This window comes from Rutilus rutilus (assembly GCF_951802725.1).
Source record: "Rutilus rutilus genome assembly, chromosome: 20".
Classification (NCBI taxonomy): Eukaryota; Metazoa; Chordata; class Actinopteri; order Cypriniformes; family Leuciscidae; genus Rutilus; species Rutilus rutilus.
Window position 1 is genome coordinate 33,176,810 of NC_140225.1, and position 20,014 is coordinate 33,196,823.

Sequence of the window (20,014 nt, forward strand, 5' to 3'; positions counted from 1 at the left end):
TAGCATTTTGACACTTCATAATTCCCCTTAATAATATGCATCATTATTCGGTACAAGCAAATTTGTTTTCTCTAGAAGCTCATCCGTCAGTTGTTCTTTCTTCTGAGAATGAATGCAGTTGTCTTGAAAAGAAAGCAAATCTAACCAGGACAGAGCGAGAAGCGTAAAAGCGTGCAGCAGAACCACGAGAGGACGAGCAGATCACAGATTAAACACACGCTTCACTGGAGCTCAGGTGAACAGAGAAGAGGAGAGTCTCAAAGAAGAGATCACAGCTGACACCGGCGAAGAAGACCAACAAGAGTAGAGCTCCGAGATCTGATGAGAAACCACAACATGGATGGATGAATCTCAGCCGATGGGAACTCTGGGACCGATCATGAGAAACGTCCTGCAATCAGACCGCTGGAGGGAGCCACAGACACCATGTTATGAATATGATTTAAAAAGAAAAGAAAAGTTCTGCAAAGCTGTCAGTGACGTGAGAGGATTTTTGAAGAATACAGCATGTATTTTGAAACATTTGTAACATTATCAAATGTCTTTACTGTAAATGTAACGCAACCTTGGTGAGCAGAAACATCTGAATGTTGGTGTATGATGAAATCTGCAGCACATCACACATAATTGCAATTAAAATCAGCAAATTGACTGGTTTTCACATCGTGTCTCATATGTAGGGCCTGTATCTGCAGTGTTTCAGCAACAGAATCAACTGAAGATTATATATTCATTCTGGAGGAGAAATGTATATGTTGACAACACAATAATCACATGAAATAATGCAGAAAAGCAGCACATGCGAGCAGAGGAAGAAGCGCAGGAGGACAAACAGTGGAGATAATAAACCAGTGATGGGAAAGACTAAGAAAACGGCAGCATACAGGATCAGAAAGGCACGAGGGCGAATAAGCAATCACACAATTTCCATTTCTTTCACATTAATAAGGAAAGAACAAGAGCAGTGGCAAGATATCGGCAGGGTTTACGATTAAAGTCAAATCTACGCATAAATAACGAATCATACCCGTTGCTTTCATAAAGTCATTTTATTATTTCAGTGGTTAAAATCATAAACGTACTGGCCCAGAAACAGCGCCTGCTTAAGATTGTTTTCTGTGCAGCTTCTCATTTACAAGAAATAATTCAAGGATAAAAAAAAAAAAAAATCAACATTAAAAACCAAATCTGTCTTTCTTGGAGTACAAATGAAAACATACAATGTAAAATGAAGTCCGTAGTGTACCATACACTTTTTTTTCTTTCTTAAAAAACCCCCAAAAAATGATAGTGTTGTTTGTAAAAGTGCATTCTGGCACTCGGAGGGAAAAACTGCTCACCTCAACCAAAGCTATAGATGATAACTACCCTAACCGTACTTACAGAAGAGCTTTATTGTACCTGCTTTTACAAAGCTGGAAGCACAGAAGAAGATAAAGCACAGTGCAGGTCTGTCGGAGTGTTTCAGCTCACCGTCCTGAACCGCATTAGCCCTTATTTAGTAAAAACATGTTTACACACACGCCGGGTTATGAAGAAACACGTGTGATGAAACAGAGCTGCTCCTCATGTTCATGTTCACACAGGAATGAACCGCGTACAACATTACAAATCACACTCTTTGTTCGGATGCTGTTGAGTTCTGAAATTAAGTCCAAGCGATGATGGGAAAGTTCGTGGATTAAGAAACTGGCTACACATTTCTGTGCGAGTGTGTGTGTGTGTGTGTGTGTGTGTGTGTGTTTAAAATTGACACCACCTGAGCTGCCACACGTATAAAAGTATCAATATTCACAAGCAACTATACAAGAATTTTAAAAAAATCAGTAGGTCCAAAAATGCCTGGGCTCCGTGTGTCACCGAAAGAAAGAAATGCACCCAGAAAAAAAAAAAATAGAGCAAATTCATATTTCTATATTAAAGATTCTGCTAAGACTTGTAGTGCAACTACCTATTGTCAGAAAAGCGAATGAAAAGCACTGGATTTGGAGAGTAAAAGTGTGCATTCGTTGGCAGGTTATCGCGCTGAAGGTCTTTATAAAAGAAGGCACTGGTCCCTGACGCGGATGAACACGGATGAACATGGGAAAGGGCTCTGGTGTTCCCGGGAGAAAACAGTGAGGAATGGCTCAGCGGGGGCTTCGGGAGACACACACTGGGGAAGAGACATCTCGGAGATAAAGCGGTCACACAGACGTGCTGGTCACTCGCTCCACAGCATTATTGACCTCGTTTTTGTTGGAATCCAGGCCTTTGGCAGCGATCATGTCCTTTCGGATGTTCTCGGCCACTTTCTTCATGTTCTTGAGCTCGCCGGGGTGAGGAGTGGCCCGTCTCAGCAGCGTTCTCTGAGAAACAGATGGAGAGAGAGAGTAAAGATGATGTGAAACAGTCACTATTCACCGTCTTCCCCGTTGAATAAAAGAAGGCTGAGATTGGACGCATTTTGTATTAAACAGTCACTGAGTTTGTCTCAGCCTGGCGAGAGGAAAACATGCTAGTATAAACTCTTACTATTTCTGCTGTACACACACTGCCGTTCAAACGTTTGGGATTGGTACAATTTTTTAAATGTTTTTAGATGATCAATTATCAAAATTAATTATTCAGAATAACATCTTATCCCCATTTCAATCTGGCTTTAAGCCTAATTTTTCGACCACCACAGCTTTATTGAAGTTCACCAATGACATTTCCTCCGCCTGTGATAAGGGACAGCTAACTGGTGCTGTTTTTATTGACCTTTCTAAAGCCTTTGATACGGTGGACCATTATATTCTTCTTGACAAGCTTTATGCAATAGGTTTGAATCAAAGTGCTCTATTATGGTCAAGTCAAGTCAAGTCAAGTCTTTATTTTGCCAGAACGACCCACATCGCCTGGAATTCATTTTGGTGAATTGGCTCACACAAGACAATGCAACATAACATATACAATAAAAACATAAAATCTAAACAGAGAACAAATACTTAAATTACTGCTAATAAATAGTAATAAAACTAATCAGACAAAGTGCTAGTGCGTTTAGTGACCCTAAGAAAAAGGAGGGCATAGCTGTGTCTGTATAAGTAAAGTAGATAGAGATTGTTGTTGTGAGTTGAGAGCCCTCACAGCCTGCGGGTAAGTGCTATTAGAAAAACGGGTGGTTCTGGATCTTATGCTTCCTAAACCTTCTGCCTGATGGTAGAGGGATGAAAAGGGAATTAGCAGGGTGTGATGAATTTTCAGACCAGTTTTGAGTAGACGGATGTTATAAATGTCACAGATCTTAGGGAGGTCCAACCCAATTATTCTTGACGCAGTGCTAACTACCCTGTTCAATGCAGACTTATCCTCCGCCGAGTAGCTACCCCACCATACAGTGATGGAGAAAGTGAGAATGCTCTCTATCACAGCCCTGTAAAAGTGGAGCATTCCAGCCTTGGACACTTTAAATTTCCTAAGTTGTCTCAAAAAGAAAAGTCGCTGCTGAGCTTTTTTAACAATCTGGCTGACATTGAGGTTCCATTTGAGACTAGAGGATATAACGATCCCAAGGAACCTGAAACTTTCCACCCACTCTACAGTTTTGTCCTTGATGGCCAGGGGCTGGAGCGACTTAATATTTTTGCTCCTAAAATCAACAACCATCTCCTTGGTTTTGGAGATGTTAAGGGACAAGTTGTTAATTGTGCACCACTCAGCCAGCAAGGACACTTCTGTTCTGTAGGCCGATTCATCATCGTTAGTAATGAGGCCTACCACAGTGGTATCGTCTGCAAATTTACAAATTTTGACTGAGTCATGATGAGAAAAACAGTCATTGGTATAAAATGAATATAAAAGGGGAGACAGAACACACCCCTGGGGGGCGCCAATGCTAGTAGACATTGATTTTGACAAAAGGTTATTAACCCTAACCACTTGAGATCTATCAGTTAAAAAGTCAAGAATCCACTTACATATGGACTCCTTAGCCCCCAACCCCAGGAGTTTGTCACACAATCTCTTTGGTATGATATTATTAAATGCAGAACTAAAATCAATAAACAAAACCCGTGCATATGTAGCTGGCCCCTCCAAATGTTGAAGAATATTATGGGTACAAAGAGAAACTGCATCTTCAACAGACCTGTTCTCCCTATATGCAAATTGGTGAGGATCAAGTGACGTAGCTGAGAGATGATTAGCCACTAGTCGCTCAAAAACTTTGATTCGGTTTTGATTTGATTTGAACTTTGGTTTGATTCTTATCTTCATAAAAGACGGCAGTGTGTTGCTTTTAAAGGTTCAGTGTCTGATTATTCATTGGTTGATAAGGGGGTTCCTCAAGGTTCCGCTCTAGGACCCCTTTTGTTCTCGCATATTTGCTCCATCGGTAAGATTCATCTTTATGCGGATAATACCGTAATTTACACTGCTGACTCTGATATTCACTGTATCCAGAACAGCTTACAAGCTGACTTTATTATGACTCAAAAATGGCCACACAATAACAACTTAGTGTTGAAAATGGAAAAGTCCTGTTGTATGTTGTTTGGGACGAGGCACAGACGACCTTGTGCTCTTAACTCGCAACTGTATTTTGAAGATGGGTCCTCCATGGTGAAATTGGAAAAATTGAAATACCTTGGTTTGTGGAGTGATTCTGAGCTTACCTTTAAACCTCTCATTGATTATAATCACAAAAAGAATATATGGCTGTCTCAGTACACTCTATAGATCGGTTAATTGTTTCACATTAGAAGTCAGGAAAAGGTTCATTTCTCAGATGATATTGCCCATTATTGACTACGCTGATATCAACTACATGAATACTAGTGACAATGTTGTTAAGCCACTTAATGTTGTTTTTAACTCTGTGTAGATTTGTTCTGAGGTGTGCTTTTAAAACTCATCATTGTGTAATGTATGCATCACTAAATTGGCTTCAGCTTAATTCAAGAAGAGACTTCCACTGGTTCCTATTTATTTTCAAATGTGTCTACTTCGATCTGAAAGAACTCTTGGTTTCTTGTAGTTCTATGTATTCACTTAGACATATGCAACATCTCGTCTTTACTGTACCAGGAATCTTTTCAGCTGCTGGATGTAAAGCTTTTCATTATAAAGCTACTAGCGATTGGAATAATCTTCCTCTTTCCTTGAGATCCATCTCATCTTTTCGTAGATTTAGGTTATCTATATTTCAATATCTTAACAATGTGTGGAGTACTCACTTTAATGTTATGAGAATATGTGTGTGTGTGTGTGTGAGAGAGAGACTCTGGTGTTCAGATAGAGCAGCATTTACACCCGATCAGCCGCTGCACTGACAAACTGCGCATAAAATAATGACAGCATTTGCCAAATCGTGTGCGGTTTGATTTCGATTAATCGTGCCGCCCTAATTGACCCTTCGAAGGGAGTTTGATTGACAGGCGATCTGACCAATCATAATCCGCCATTTTTGTCCGACAAAGCGGTCAGGAGAGTTAGTAGATTAACATTGGAGGATTTGAACTTGAAAAACGGTGTACTGACGTCTGTCCGCGGTTAAAACAACGTTCCTTCTGATGTTCATTCATGTTTATTTGATGCTATAAATGAACTAGAAGGAAGAGATGATCGGTTCACGAGCAGCTTTAACTGAGCGATCTGTCAGACACATTAAAGAGCCACAAAACCGTATTTATTCTTTAATTTTCTTTTTTTTTTAAATGACCAAATTTGAAAGTTGAGACTTTGTTTCATATCAAAAGTAACCAGGTCTGTCCTGTGTGTCAGTGTGTTATCAGTGTCCTCTCTGCGCCGCGATGTATTCACTGCGTGAGAACATGGTGTGTGTGAGAGCGGCGTGTCGGACATAGCAACAGTAACTAAAGGGGGCGGGTCTTTGAGAACCATCAATTGTCTGTAAATAAGCTTTAGAATTTGAAATGAGCCTCCTCCTTCCTCACCTCATCATCCTCCTCATCGTCGTCGTCCTCCATGAAGCGAATGGTGCTCATCCGGTTCAAGGCTTTGTCGTCCCAGGTGTCGTCCAGTACCCCACTCTCCACGAGACTCTCCAGAGCTCCACAGCGCGCCAGGTTATCCGACCCTGAACACACACAACATTCTTCAGGGTCAACACATTCTCTTCTCTAGCAGCTGCTCAGAAAAAAAACGACTTATTGCATTTATTTCTTCAGAAAGACACATAGAGGAGTTTATACTGTGAGATCACGCTTCAAATCCAGTCTTAGTCACAGGCTTAGTGAGAAACAAACCCCCCAGTGATCTGACCTCACACACACACACACACACACACACACACACATCAGCTCTTCACAGGAAGTGATGTCACGTTTAATGGCCAAACAAAGAGACACGAGTCATTCGATGAACCAGGCACCGTCCTTTTCCAAAGCTGAGCAAACCCGAACTGATCTAGACTGAATGAGTAAAGTTGCTAACTCTTTATTTTAGTGTCCTTGTTATTATAAATTATAAACTTACTAATAAGTATGCATTATTACATGCAACCCAACTCTAACCCTTTAGTAAGTACATGTATTACTCAGTTCTTAAATATATAATTACACTGTAACAAAGACACCTTCAAATAAAGTGTAACCAAAAGGTTTTATTAAAAAAACATTTTTTTTCAGTTTTAATAAAACATTTGATCAAATGTATTCAAGCTTTTTTGATTAAAATAAATATATTTTATGATAATCATTTGTTTTTACTTCCCCTTCAAGTTTGATTTAACCAATACATGAGGAAAATATTAGTGATGTACGATATAATGGCCAACATATACAGTATGTTTATTTTTAATGTTATCGGGCCGATAAGAAAATGTGGCTGATATATTAAAGCCGATAAATAATGTATTATTTCCTTCAGCTGAGACGCTTCAGATGCACGCTGCTCGAATTGCCTGAAATATGATTGGAATCACTTCAAAAAAGGAAAATACAGTAAAGTGTAACGTGCAGCGCAAGTCTGTCATATCAGCCACATAACGTTATAAGTGTGTGCTTGGGAATTTAGTTTTTGTAATCAGGCTCTCAAAAATGATATAAAAATGTGGATTTAGATTTATCGGCCGATATATCGGTTATCGACTGTCAAATATAAAGAATAATCAGTAATTGGTATCGGCCACAATTTTCATATCGATGCATCACTAGAAATCTTTATTTTTTTCGTGAAGGAAAAAAACTACAGCTACAGGTTTAATTTTACTGTGCAAAAAAGAAAATATATAGAAAAACAAAAAGATTATAGGGAAAAGCTTACATTGACAATCAATTATTAATATTTCATTGATTATCTCTTGTTTTTGCATGCGCTCAGTTTCTTTGTGTGACAATCTGGCCAAAAATCCTTTATCACCACACATAAAACAATCAACTCCAGGCACAACTGCGCAATACACTTGAACATATATAATGAAAAGATGTCAATTTTCTTAGGCTGGAAATAGAAATCTTTTGTAACACTGTCAATGCCTTTACCGTCACTTTTGATGATTTTAATGCATCCTTTCTGCATAAAAGTATTTTTGTTCTGTTTGTTTTTAAATAAATTTATTTATATATATTATCTTTCAAAGCACATTATAGGAGCTTAATAGTAGAAATGAAACGAAACTTGTCTGGCACGTACAAAACTGAAACCTCTACTGTATTCTTGACGTAAAGCGCTGGTTCCCTCATAATGAAAGAGAGGTTAAAGACTTTAGGAAAGACAAGCTTCAGTGGCAGAGGGATAAGATATGAGATATACATGTGAGATATGGACGTGGGAGGGTCTGAGGTCGAGCTCAGAGGAGATAAGCCTCTTTAATCGTCCAATCCGCAGCAGTGTGGAGAAGGCAAGGCAGAGATATCAAGACCTGCTCAACACACACACACACACACACACACACACACACACACACGCACACACGCAGGCTGGTCGAGCCCCAGATAAACCCCACAGGACCGGCGCTAGATGAAAGCAAAACATTACACCCAAAAACCTCAGATTATTCTTGCCGATAAACTCTGCAGATCTCGACGATCTATCCACGCCTGGAAAGTGTAGTAGTGTTCGCTGGAATGGAGACTTTCTACATTTAACATTTCCCTCCCTGAAGTCCACATCTTTTAGTAAAATATTTCTTTAGAAATATTTATAACTATTTTGCATCTCTGAGCGACACACGGTGGTGTTGCATTACTGAATGAACGAATCGGTTGAATGAATGATTCAATGACTCACTCATTAAGACAGTCAAATGCTTCGTACCTGAATGAATCAGCCGTTTGAATGAATCGACTGAATGAATGATTCAATGACTCACTCATTAAGCCAGTCAAATGCTTCATTCCTGAATGAATTATCTGTTTGAATTGTCAGTTGAATGAATGATTCAATGACTCACTCATTAAGACAGTCAAATGCTTCGTACCTGAATGAATCAGCCGTTTGAATGAATCGATTGAATGAATGATTCAATGACTCACTCATTAAGACAGTCAAATGCTTCGTTCCTGAATGAATCAGCCGTTTGAATGAATCCGTTGAATCTCAATGACTCTCTCATGAACAGTGACTTGCTGTCACCTAATGGCGGTTTTAATTTCACATTTAAAGTATCTTTTCTTTTTTTAACATTTTCAATCCATCTATATTCAACATTTTATGTTTAAAACATAAACACATTATTTCTGCATTTGTAACTGCAGGTTAAACGCATTCATGTCCCTCTGAGCTGCATTAAACCGTGTGTAAAAGCATCTAAATGTCATTTCAAAGATGAATTTTGTTGATACTGATTTCATTTGACTGGTGACAGCGCTATTGTCTTATTATTCTAATAGAATTTGATTTAATGTAAGATTTTGACAAACCCAAAAATTATCCATGCATTTAATTATGTTAAAATGGCTTAGGCATTCATAATAAATAATTTTTTGTCACTTCCGCGTATCCATGTGAACTGGAATCATTCTGACACTGTTTTATCTGTACAGAAGTAAAGGGAAGGAGGCCTTCACAGGGAGAGACTAGTGGACACTTCAGGACTTGCACTTGAAGTGACATTTTCTGCACATTATTCCATGAAAAGAGTCAGTGTTATGCACATATGTCAGAGCTGTACCTTTGTTTTCCGACTCGCAGGGCTGCTGAGGCAAGAGCACGCAGGTCAGGACCTTCTCTCCAGACTCGGGGTCCACGTCCGTCTGGAAGGTGAGCAGGGGTTTCGACTGGTTCTCCGACAGCCAGAGCGCTTTGAGCCGGAGAGTCGTGAGCGTCAAGGGCAGGTAGAGCAGCCTACACACACACACACACACACACACACACACACACACACACACACACACACAGAACATCATTCACAAGACACGCTTCTGCCTTGTCTAATGCTGCAAACTCTCAAAACTCACACCAAAACTGGGAGACGACACCAAGCTCATTCAATGATACAGTAACTGTGAACATGCAATATTGTTAAATGCCAGACTAAAATCTAGTTACAAAATGCAAACTTTACCAAAATCTCTATTTTTGTTGAAATAAAGACAAAATATTATTTGTTTTTGTAAACGCTGACCAAAACTGTGAGCTTTTTTTCCATGATATAAAGACGAGATGACACCAAGGTCATTCAATGATAACTGTGACTATATCAACATGCAATATTGTTAAATCCCAGACTAAAGCCGCGTTTCCACCGCAATTACCCGGAACAATTTGTCTCGGGAACTTTTTTCCCAGGAACTGTTTCCCCCCCAGGCCTGTTGATGTCTGCGTTGCCACCGCGGTCTAAAGTACCGGGAAGATGAATGAATGAATGAGGCATTTATATAGATTTAGATTAGGAGTTTAGGCGAATTAGTCCGGTGACGCAGGACTGCGCTCTTTACAGTTCCCGCTGGATTTCATCCTCTGAATTTAAGCTTAATAAAGCCTGAACCTCGTCGTCGGTCCATCGGTCGTATTATTTAAACTCCATTGTTGCTTCGAATAGCAAACAACTGTTACTGCACGCACCGCAACAGACTTATAAAAATGGTGGATGAAATAAAATGCTGCGTAAACTCAACCAATCAAAATGCAGTCCCACCCCTGTAAGATCCCGAACTTTGTAAAAGGACTACCCTCATGAGCAGGGACTTTCAGAGGGGGAAATATTTACCCTGAACTTCATTCAGAGTCCCAGCCCAGAGTCCCTAGTTCCTGGGGAAAGTTCCTGCGGTGGGAACGCGGCTTGAAATGTAGATAAAAAATAAAAACTGTCCCAAAATCTCTATTTTTGTTCAGAAAAAATAAAAAAAAGAGACAAAATATTGTTTGTTTTTGTAAACTCTGACCAAAACTGTGAGCTTTTTTGCCAAGACTAAGACAAAACGACACCAAGGTCATTAAATGATAATTGTGACTATATCAACATGCAGTATTGTTAAATACCAGATGCATTAAAAATGCAGTTAAAAAATTAAAACTTTATCAAAATCTCTATTTTTGTCAAAAAAAGAGACAAAATATTGTTCTGTTATTGTCATGTTTGTGGTTGCCAGATGTCAAGAGTTTAAATCCCCCAATCAGCTTTTCAGTTAAAAGGATTCATTTTCTGTTTTACATGATCATGATGACGACATTACAAAACATGGAAGAGATTTGCATTTGAGATTTTCTGCTTAAATATAAATGCCACGGAGTCAGTCTGTGTTCTGTCCCGAGCCGCTTGCGCTGTTTCCTGCGACTACATCTGCCATCAAACTGTAATAAATCCAAACATGATCTTGACTATATCGTTTGCGATTGACCAGCGGACCAATGGCATTGCAGCGTCTCAAATGCTGGTTTTGGTTAAAGTGTGTGATCAGAATGATTCGGTTTAATAATTCCCTCCAGAAGCGTCTCACACACACACGAGTGTGTTCCCGAACACCAGCATCCGAACTACAGAGAACATGACAGCGTTTACTGTGTTTCGTCTGACGCTCTGAGACACACTCGTTTATGATGGAGGGAAAAACAGCCCGATTGCAGAAACTTACAGTTTTATTACTGATATTCTGCACCGATTTCCCAGGAAGTGATGATTTTGTTCTCTTGAACACATGGGATGCAAAAACTGCTTTATTCGCAAATGTTTTAAGTGATATTCCAAGTGAAATGCGCAAATTTGTGTGTAAACTAGCTACTGATGACTGAATTTTCATTTTTAGATGAAGTATATCTTTAACATATATAATATACCCCCCTGTGGCTTTATGTTTAGCATTATCCCAGTCCAACTGACTTCCGTTGTGAATGCATGACCATAAGTTATATGAATTTTGTGCTTTAAGTGATATGTACTTACATCGAAAATAAGTACAATGTACTTATTGTGTTCATGTTGTATTGTAAAACACTTTTGCTGCTACTGCGGTGTGATACGGGTAAGGTATGGGACAGGTGTGGTGGTATGGGTCGGTTTAAGGGTGGGTTAAGGTGTAAGGGACGGGTCAACAGTGTAATACATAAATCAATTACAGCTGTAATTACATGCGGGTATTTTCTAAATATAAGTACAATGTAAAAACATGCATGAACACAATAAGGCCATTGTATCAAATTATTAATTTCAAAGTAAGTACATAGTACTTAAAGGGTTAGTTCTCCCAAAAATGAAAACTCTGTCAGTAATTACTCTCCCTCATGTTGTTCAACCCCGTAAGACTTTCGTTCATCTTCAGAACACAAATGAAGATATTTCTGATTAAATCTGAGAGCTGTCTCACTCCTCCATAGGCTTCTCTGTTATTGAAACTTGTCGGTCCAGAAAGTTAGTAAAGACATGTTCTTCTGTGTGTGCCCCTGAGTGAGTTCACGTAGTGTAACAGCGCAGCCCTAATGGGTTTCTAACTTTCTGGGCTGGCAAGTTTCAATAACAGAGAAGCCTATGGAGGAGTGAGACAGCTCTCAGATTTAATCAGAAATATCTTCATTTGTGTTCTGAAGATGAACGAAAGTCTTACGGGGTTGAACAACATAAGCGAGAGTAATTACTGACAGAGTTTTCATTTTTGGGTGAACTAACCATAGATATCATATAAAGGCTAGATATCTCGTCCGCGCTGCTGGCCAATGGAGGTCGACGTCCGCACACGGCGGCCATCTTACCACAGGGTGCTCACTCACTCGTAACATGGTGCATGTACTTTTAAATAACCATAACTTGCTCAATTTTCTACCGATTTTCAAACGGTTTGGTTTGTTATTAACGTCAGAGATGTAACTGCATACATATGAATAATTATACAAATGGACTTCTATATGAAAGAATTATAGCCACGTTAATGACGTTTGTAAGAAACCAAACCGTTTGTAAATCCGTCAAGATTTCACCGAGATAAGAGGATTTGTGTGCGTGCTGATCATTCACCTTAATTCACAGAGCCCTGTGGTAAGATGGCCGCCGGTGATACCGGAAGTGACTCCGCCTTAAGACATCTAGCCTTTATATGATATCTATGGAACTAACCCTTTAAAGCCACTTCATATAAAGTGGGACCTGAATTTTCTATCGTAATCGACTGCATCCCACAGATATATTAAACCAGAATCTCTTCTTCTCCCCTTCAACGAGCCCTGGACTCAGTAAGATCTGAGCCTCATATAAATGTACAACACACATCCGTGTTCATCAACATGAGACGAGTGTGTTCTGACGAACCTGTTTCCCGAGACGTCGAGCACGTGCAGATCCACGGCCTGCGAGAGCTCAGGAGGGATTCGTGTCAGTCGGTTCTCTCTCACACACAGGACATTCAGACTGCAACAGCCCCCGATCTGAGACACAGCAGAAGACAACATGAGCACAGGCCCTGGAGACCACTGAGAAACCACAGCATTACATGAACATCAGCAGGAAAACGACTGAGAAGACAGACAGTCGAGAACAACAACAACCTTTATTTATAAAGCACATTCAACACAATACAAATTGATCCAAAGTGCTGTACATAGTGCATAGCAGGACTACACTATAAAAAACAACAATTACAAGTTTCCAAAAGCTAAAGAATAAAAATGTGTTTTCAGAGTAGATTTAAACATGTCCAATGAAGGAGCAGACCTCACATGATAAGGGAGAGCATCCCAAAGCTTGGGCCGGGCCACAGAAAACCCTTTCATTTGTAGCGACATCGTGACACATTTAAAAGCAAGTGATCTGAAGATCTAAGTGCCCTAGCAGCACAGTACGGCACAATAAGATCACGAATATACCTTGGTGCACAGCCAGACAACGCCTTATGAACAAACATAAGGATCTTAAAATCAACTCGAAACTTAATGGGAAGCCAGTGAAGGGATGCCAAAACAGGAGAAATATGATCCCTCTTTCTAGACCCAGTCAAAAGTCTCGCAGCTGCATTTTGACCAATTAGTAAACGAGATAGTGAAGACTGAGGAAGACCACAATAAAGAGAGTTGCAATAGTCTAATCGTGATGTTGCAAATGCATGAATTGCAACTTCTAAATCTTTGCTTGAAAGAAGGTTCTTCAACTTTGCAATAGATCGTAAATGGAAAAAGCTTCCTCTAATAACCGCACTAATTTGTTTATCAAAAAGATTTTTCCAAAGGTTTTTTGATTCGTTTGCGTACCCAATAAAATGAACACAGTAAGGCCTCGTCCACACTCATATGTTTTCGTTTGAAAGCGCATCTTTTTCTCTCCGGTTTGGCCTTCTGTCACACTGAGACGGCGTTTTTATTAATGAAAAATGAATGGAAGCTTTTTGAAAACGTTCTCCAAAGTGGATCAATTTGAAAACAGCGGTTTTCGCGTTGTAGTGCGGACTGTGAAACCGGAGGTATTTAAGAAACGATGACGTAAGTTTAGTCATGTGACGCATAATGAACCCATAGATGTTCATGTTTATACCAGTATGTGCCTGTAATGCGCTGTTCACTTTCACACAGTTGCTAAAATATGTTACTTCACACACTCTTCGTATCACAGTCCTGCAAAGATGACACAAAATTCACTCACATGAGAGCAGTTGCGTTTTAGACCAGACATAATGGTGAGTGTGTGTGTGTGTGTGTGTGTGTGCGACCTGGACGCTTCAGTGAATGCGGCGATATTCTGCTGAATAAAATGATGCTGTCAGAAGAATTGCGTGATAACTTTATCATTTATTTTTCAGTCTGTATCATCTCAGTGAGCTTTTTTTTTACGTTTCTCATCCACGCTGAAACGAAAACGCCGTTTTCAAATGTATCTGGATGAATGTAGATGTAGCCTGAGGGTGCATTTTCACGAAAACGATGCGCTTAAAACAGAGACGTTTTTTATTTGAGTTTTCAGCGCATCGTCAAAAAAGAAACACCAGCGATTTCAAAGCGTGTTTTTGAGACTGTCTTTGGTTCACTGCAGGTTTAAGGAGGAAATACTCAGCAATGGTGTCGACTTATGCTTTAAGACAAACCATGTGTAAATTCATATTAAACACACCTCATAGACACATAAACAACATTAAAAACTGGATTTTCACCACAGGTGAAACATTTTACTTCATGCTGGCATTTTAAACATTTTAGTTTAATACCAACTAATGAAATGGTATTAAACTGATCCCAGATAACAAAATCAATTTATATTTTAAATGCACGATTAATCATATTAATTCTGATCACAATCATGATTCCTGCTTCTCTCGATTAAGCAATCATCTGCAAACATGTCCAGCTAGTTATGAGCTCAAATAACCTTGTGTAATGAGTTGACCTTCTCTTGATTGGTGCAATAATTCTGAAGAAATGAAATAATAAATTTCCAAATGAGAACAATAGTGATTAATAATCTGATATATCTTGAAGAAGAAATGATATGAGATGACGACATTTTGCTGGCTTTTGTGCCTGAACCGTTGTGTGAGGTCAGAGAGGTCACAGCTGAGCAATCGCTCTCAGAGAACAAGCTGCCTCATTCATTCAAAGCCGTTGTTTAAACAAGACAATAACATTCCTCAAATCTCATTCAGATTCCACCATGAAAAACCCTTTCAGAATAAGAAATGAGGGTTTCTCAAGAACATACGACACTTGAGGACCGTTGAAGAAGACACAAGAGGCAGAAAAGTAGCACAAAGAGCCGTGTGTCCATCCCGAGACAGGCCACAATAACACACAGTACTACAGTTTGTACAAGAAGCCAAAGTCATGTGACTGGAGTCATGTGACGTGTGATGGCATGTTGCCACAGGACAGTATGCTAATAACACTGACTGACCTGAGGTGTGGTGTCACTGAACTGGATTAGGCCCTGAAACTGGATTTGCTGGTTATGAAGTGTAAGGATTACCTGTCATTAGACCAATGAAAGCAGCAGGGTCACTATCGGATGAGTCGGCATGTAAACCAAAGCACTCGTGACACACACGCTCACACCAGAGGGAGATTTACTGGAGTCGGCACACGCTTGTGCTATTGCTCCAAGTAAGAGGCAAAACAAAGAGTTGAGAGTCTTAAAGAGGCTTTTGTTTTAGAGGTCTCCTCCAATATTTTTACATATACATATATACACTGCCATTCAAAAGTTTTGGATCGGTAAGATCTGAAATGTTTTTAAAATAAGTCTTGTATGCTCACCAATGCTGCATTTATTTGATTAATCAAAGAATCCTGGAAAAATAACTGTTTTCAACATTGATAATAATCATACATTTTTCTTGAGCATCAAATCATCATATTATACTGATTTCTGAAGGATCATGTGACACTGAAGACTGGAGTAATGATGCTGAAAATTCAGCTTTGATCACAGGAATAAATTACATTTGAAAATATATTAAAATAGAAAACAGTTATTTTAAATTGTAATAATATTTCACTATACTGTTTTGTTGTTGTTTTTTGTGGTATTTTTAATTAAATAATGCAGCCTTGGTGAGCAGAAGAGACTTATTTTAAAAACATAAAAAAATCTTACCAATCCCAAACTTTTGAACGGCATACACATACATACAAGGGGCCGCACAAGCCAAAATCCATTCTTCTACAGTCACGCACATACATTCTCCTTTCACATTCATACATTTCTACTGTCACACACACATACATACATTCTCCTTTCACATTCATACATTTCTACTGTCACACACACATACATACATTCTCCTTTCACATACATACATTTCTACTCTCACACACACTTACATTGTCCTTTTACATACATACATTTCTATACGCACACACACATACATTCTCCTTATATATTTATATTATTATTATTTTATTTTTTTTTTCTGATTAAATAGAGTTGTGTTGTCGCGCATGTGTCGTGGTGTTTCTGTGAGTTGGAAATTTGCTCACTTTAATAACTCCGTAAACTCAATCACTTTATGAGCCAAGCTTAAACAACAAGCCCAAAAACGCTTAAAGCCTAATAAGTGGACATGACAACACTGAAAGAGTGGTTCTGTGAAGCAGCAAAACACCTCACCTCCGCTGACTGTGCTTCAGGCTGAACATAACGACAAGAGGACTCCCACTCCCTAAACTCAATTTAGGGGACTCACTCCCACTCCCTAAACTCAACTTAGGGGACTCACTCCCACTCCCTAAACTCAACTTAGGGGACTCACTCCCACTCCCTAAACTCAAAGTAGGGGACTCACTCCCACTCCCTAAACTCAATTTAGGGGACTCACTCCCACTCCCTAAACTCAATTTAGGGGACTCACTTCCACTTCCTAAACTCAGCTTGGAGGACTCACTCCCACTCCCTAAACTCAACTTAGGGGACTCACTCCCACTCCCTAAACTCAATTTAGGGGACTCACTCCCACTCCCCAAACTCAAGTTAGAGGACTCACTTCCAATCCCCTAAACTCAACTTAGAGGACTCACTTCCAATCCCCTAAACTCAACTTAGAGGACTCACTCCCACTCACTAAACTCAACTTAGGGGACTCACTCCCACTCCCCAAACTCAATTTAGGGGACTCACTCCCACTCCCCAAACTCAAGTTAGAGGACTCACTTCCAATCCCCTAAACTCAACTTAGAGGACTCACTCCCACTCACTAAACTCAACTTAGGGGACTCACTCCCACTCCCCAAACTCAAGTTAGAGGACTCACTTCCACTCCCTAAACTCAACTTAGAGGACTCACTCCCACTCCCCAAACTCAAGTTAGAGGACTCACTTCCACTCCCTAAACTCAACTTAGGGGACTCACTCCCACTCCCCAAACTCAAGTTAGAGGACTCGCTCCCACTCCCTAAACTCAACTTAGGGGACTCACTCCCACTCCCCAAACTCAATTTAGGGGACTCACTCCCACTCCCTAAACTCAACTTAGGGGACTCACTCCCACTCCCCAAACTCAAGTTAGAGGACTCACTTCCACTCCCTAAACTCAACTTAGGGGACTCACTCCCACTCCCCAAACTCAAGTTAGAGGACTCACTCCCACTCCCCAAACTCAATTTAGGGGACTCACTCCCACTCCCTAAACTCAATTTAGGGGACTCACTCCCACTCCCCAAACTCAATTTAGAGGACTCGCTCCCACTCCCTAAACTCAACTTAGGGGACTCACTCCCACTCCCCAAACTCAATTTAGAGGACTCGCTCCCACTCCCTAAACTCAACTTAGGGGACTCACTCCCACTCCCCAAACTCAATTTAGAGGACTCGCTCCCACTCCCTAAACTCAACTTAGGGGACTCACTTCCAATCCCCTAAACTCAATTTAGAGGACTCACTTCCAATCCCCTAAACTCAACTTAGAGGACTCACTCCCACTCACTAAACTCAACTTAGGGGACTCACTCCCACTCCCCAAACTCAATTTAGGGGACTCACTCCCACTCCCCAAACTCAAGTTAGAGGACTCACTTCCAATCCCCTAAACTCAATTTAGAGGACTCACTCCCACTCACTAAACTCAACTTAGGGGACTCACTCCCACTCCCCAAACTCAAGTTAGAGGACTCACTTCCACTCCCTAAACTCAACTTAGAGGACTCACTCCCACTCCCTAAACTCAACTTAGAGGACTCACTCCCACTCCCTAAACTCAACTTAGAGGACTCACTCCCACTCCCCAAACTCAAGTTAGAGGACTCACTTCCACTCCCTAAACTCAACTTAGGGGACTCACTCCCACTCCCCAAACTCAAGTTAGAGGACTCACTTCTACTCCCTAAACTCAACTTAGAGGACTCACTCCCACTCCCTAAATTCAACTTAGAGGAGTCACTCCCACTCACTTAACTCAATTTAGAGGACTCACTCCCACTCCCTAAACTCAACTTAGAGGACTCACTCCCACTCCCTAAACTCAACTTAGAGGACTCACTCCCACTCTATAAACTCAACTTAGAGGACTCACTCCCACTCCCTAAACTCAACTTAGAGGACTCACTCCCACTCCCTAAACTCAACTTAGAGGACTCACTCCCACTCTATAAACTCAACTTAGAGGACTCACTCCCACTCCATAAACTCAACTTAGAGGACTCACTCCCACTCCCTAAACTCAATTTAGAGGACTCACTCCCACTCCCTAAACTCAACTTGGAGGACTCACTCTCACATTTAAATGCGGTTGTCACTCCTGAAACTTAACAGTGTCTGTCCTCTGCACTTTAACTGTCTGGTTTGGTTTAACTACCAATTCAGACCTCAGAAGACTTCAGCGGATAGTCAGGACTGTTGAGAGAATCATCGGTACACCCCATCCCACACTCCAAGTACTAGAGTTGTCAAAAAGTACAGACTTTGGTACCAAGTTGGCACTGAAATTTAAAAAAATGTGACGCTTTGAGCGCTGATGAACGGAATCATAAACACCTCTGAATGGCCATTGTGCTCACACGCTCATCGGATTTCTCTGTGATTGGCTACAATGATCAGCGCTTCAAAAACATGTTGTAAATATACATCAATAGCCGCGTTTCCACTGTCGGGCCAGAGCCGGGCGTGCTAGTGCGTGCCAGGGCCAGTCGCGTTTCCACTGTCACTTCCGGGGCTTGATCAGGCCCCGCCGGGGCTTCCTCTGGGCCAACGGCCACGGTTTTCTGGCCCGCCAAATACCTTGGTCCAAAGCGGGCCAGCTTGAGGAGTTGTTACGAACAGAGGCGGAGTTTACCTGAGTCTGGAGATGACAGCACCGGATTATATCATATACCAGCTAACATTGGGACATTTCCCAATCATGCTTGAAGCGCTTGACCAATCACAACACACTGCTCCAGCCGACCAATCAGAGCACAGTGTGCTTTTCAGAAGGAGGGGCTTCATAGAGGCAGGAACTAAACAGAACGTTACTGACAGACTGGGAAGAGAGGAGCTGCAACAATGGAGAATATGGTTCAAATAATCAACCTGTTCTAGTAGAGCCCAAAAACAACATCAAAACTTTGAAAAATGGCCTCTAATAATAAACCAGCACAAAACTATTAACTAATAAATTATTACAGCACTGTGACATCACAGAAAATCAAAACAAATTTCAAACAGGTGATGGATACTATTTTATCATTGTAATGTGTATGCATGTGATACTAGATATTGTATCTGACATGCACCTAATTTCTTATCAAAGTTGTATTATAACACCCTAATGATCTAACCTTAAAGGTTTCTGGTCATTCATGTGTAACTAACAAAAAGAGCCTTGTTCAAGTCACATAAAAAAACACAAAAAAAATCAAGTCAAGGTTCTGGGAAAAACCATCAAGGCCTTGTTCTAGTCATAAACAACAAAGTCCTTCAGTGAAGGTAGCCATTAAAAAGAAGCACACTGACATTTTAACCCAACGTAGGAGTACTTCAGCATTTCAGCTCAGAAATACCTGCAGGACGACCTTGAGCCGACACAAAAGACAAGCTCTTATTCCACTCACTTAAAAACGTCTTGTTATAAAAGTAATTAGCAAACGGTAAGCAATAAAAACATAACTTCCATTCTTGATACTGTTAAACATATTTGGTGAACTTTGTGAACCTGTTGCAAAGTGAAGTCTAATATAAAGTGTATGAGTAAATGAGCAACAGCAAGAGAAA

The 20,014-nt window shown here is 40.4% G+C and overlaps 1 protein-coding gene across 1 annotated transcript in view; it reads right to left on the reverse strand.

Moving 5' to 3' along the window:
- Window positions 1–1,034: 1,034 nt before the first annotated feature.
- Window positions 1,035–20,014, reverse strand: part of lrrc1 (leucine rich repeat containing 1) — a 64,708-nt gene continuing 45,728 nt past the window's right edge. Inside the window, exons 11-14 of the mRNA XM_084390646.1 lie at window positions 12,665–12,780; window positions 9,098–9,270; window positions 5,919–6,061; window positions 1,035–2,348 (exon numbers count right to left, since the gene is read on the reverse strand). Of these exons, the coding sequence (XP_084246772.1) occupies window positions 2,187–2,348; window positions 5,919–6,061; window positions 9,098–9,270; window positions 12,665–12,780 (594 nt within the window). The 3' untranslated portion in view covers window positions 1,035–2,186. The remainder of the gene's footprint in view (window positions 2,349–5,918; window positions 6,062–9,097; window positions 9,271–12,664; window positions 12,781–20,014) is intronic.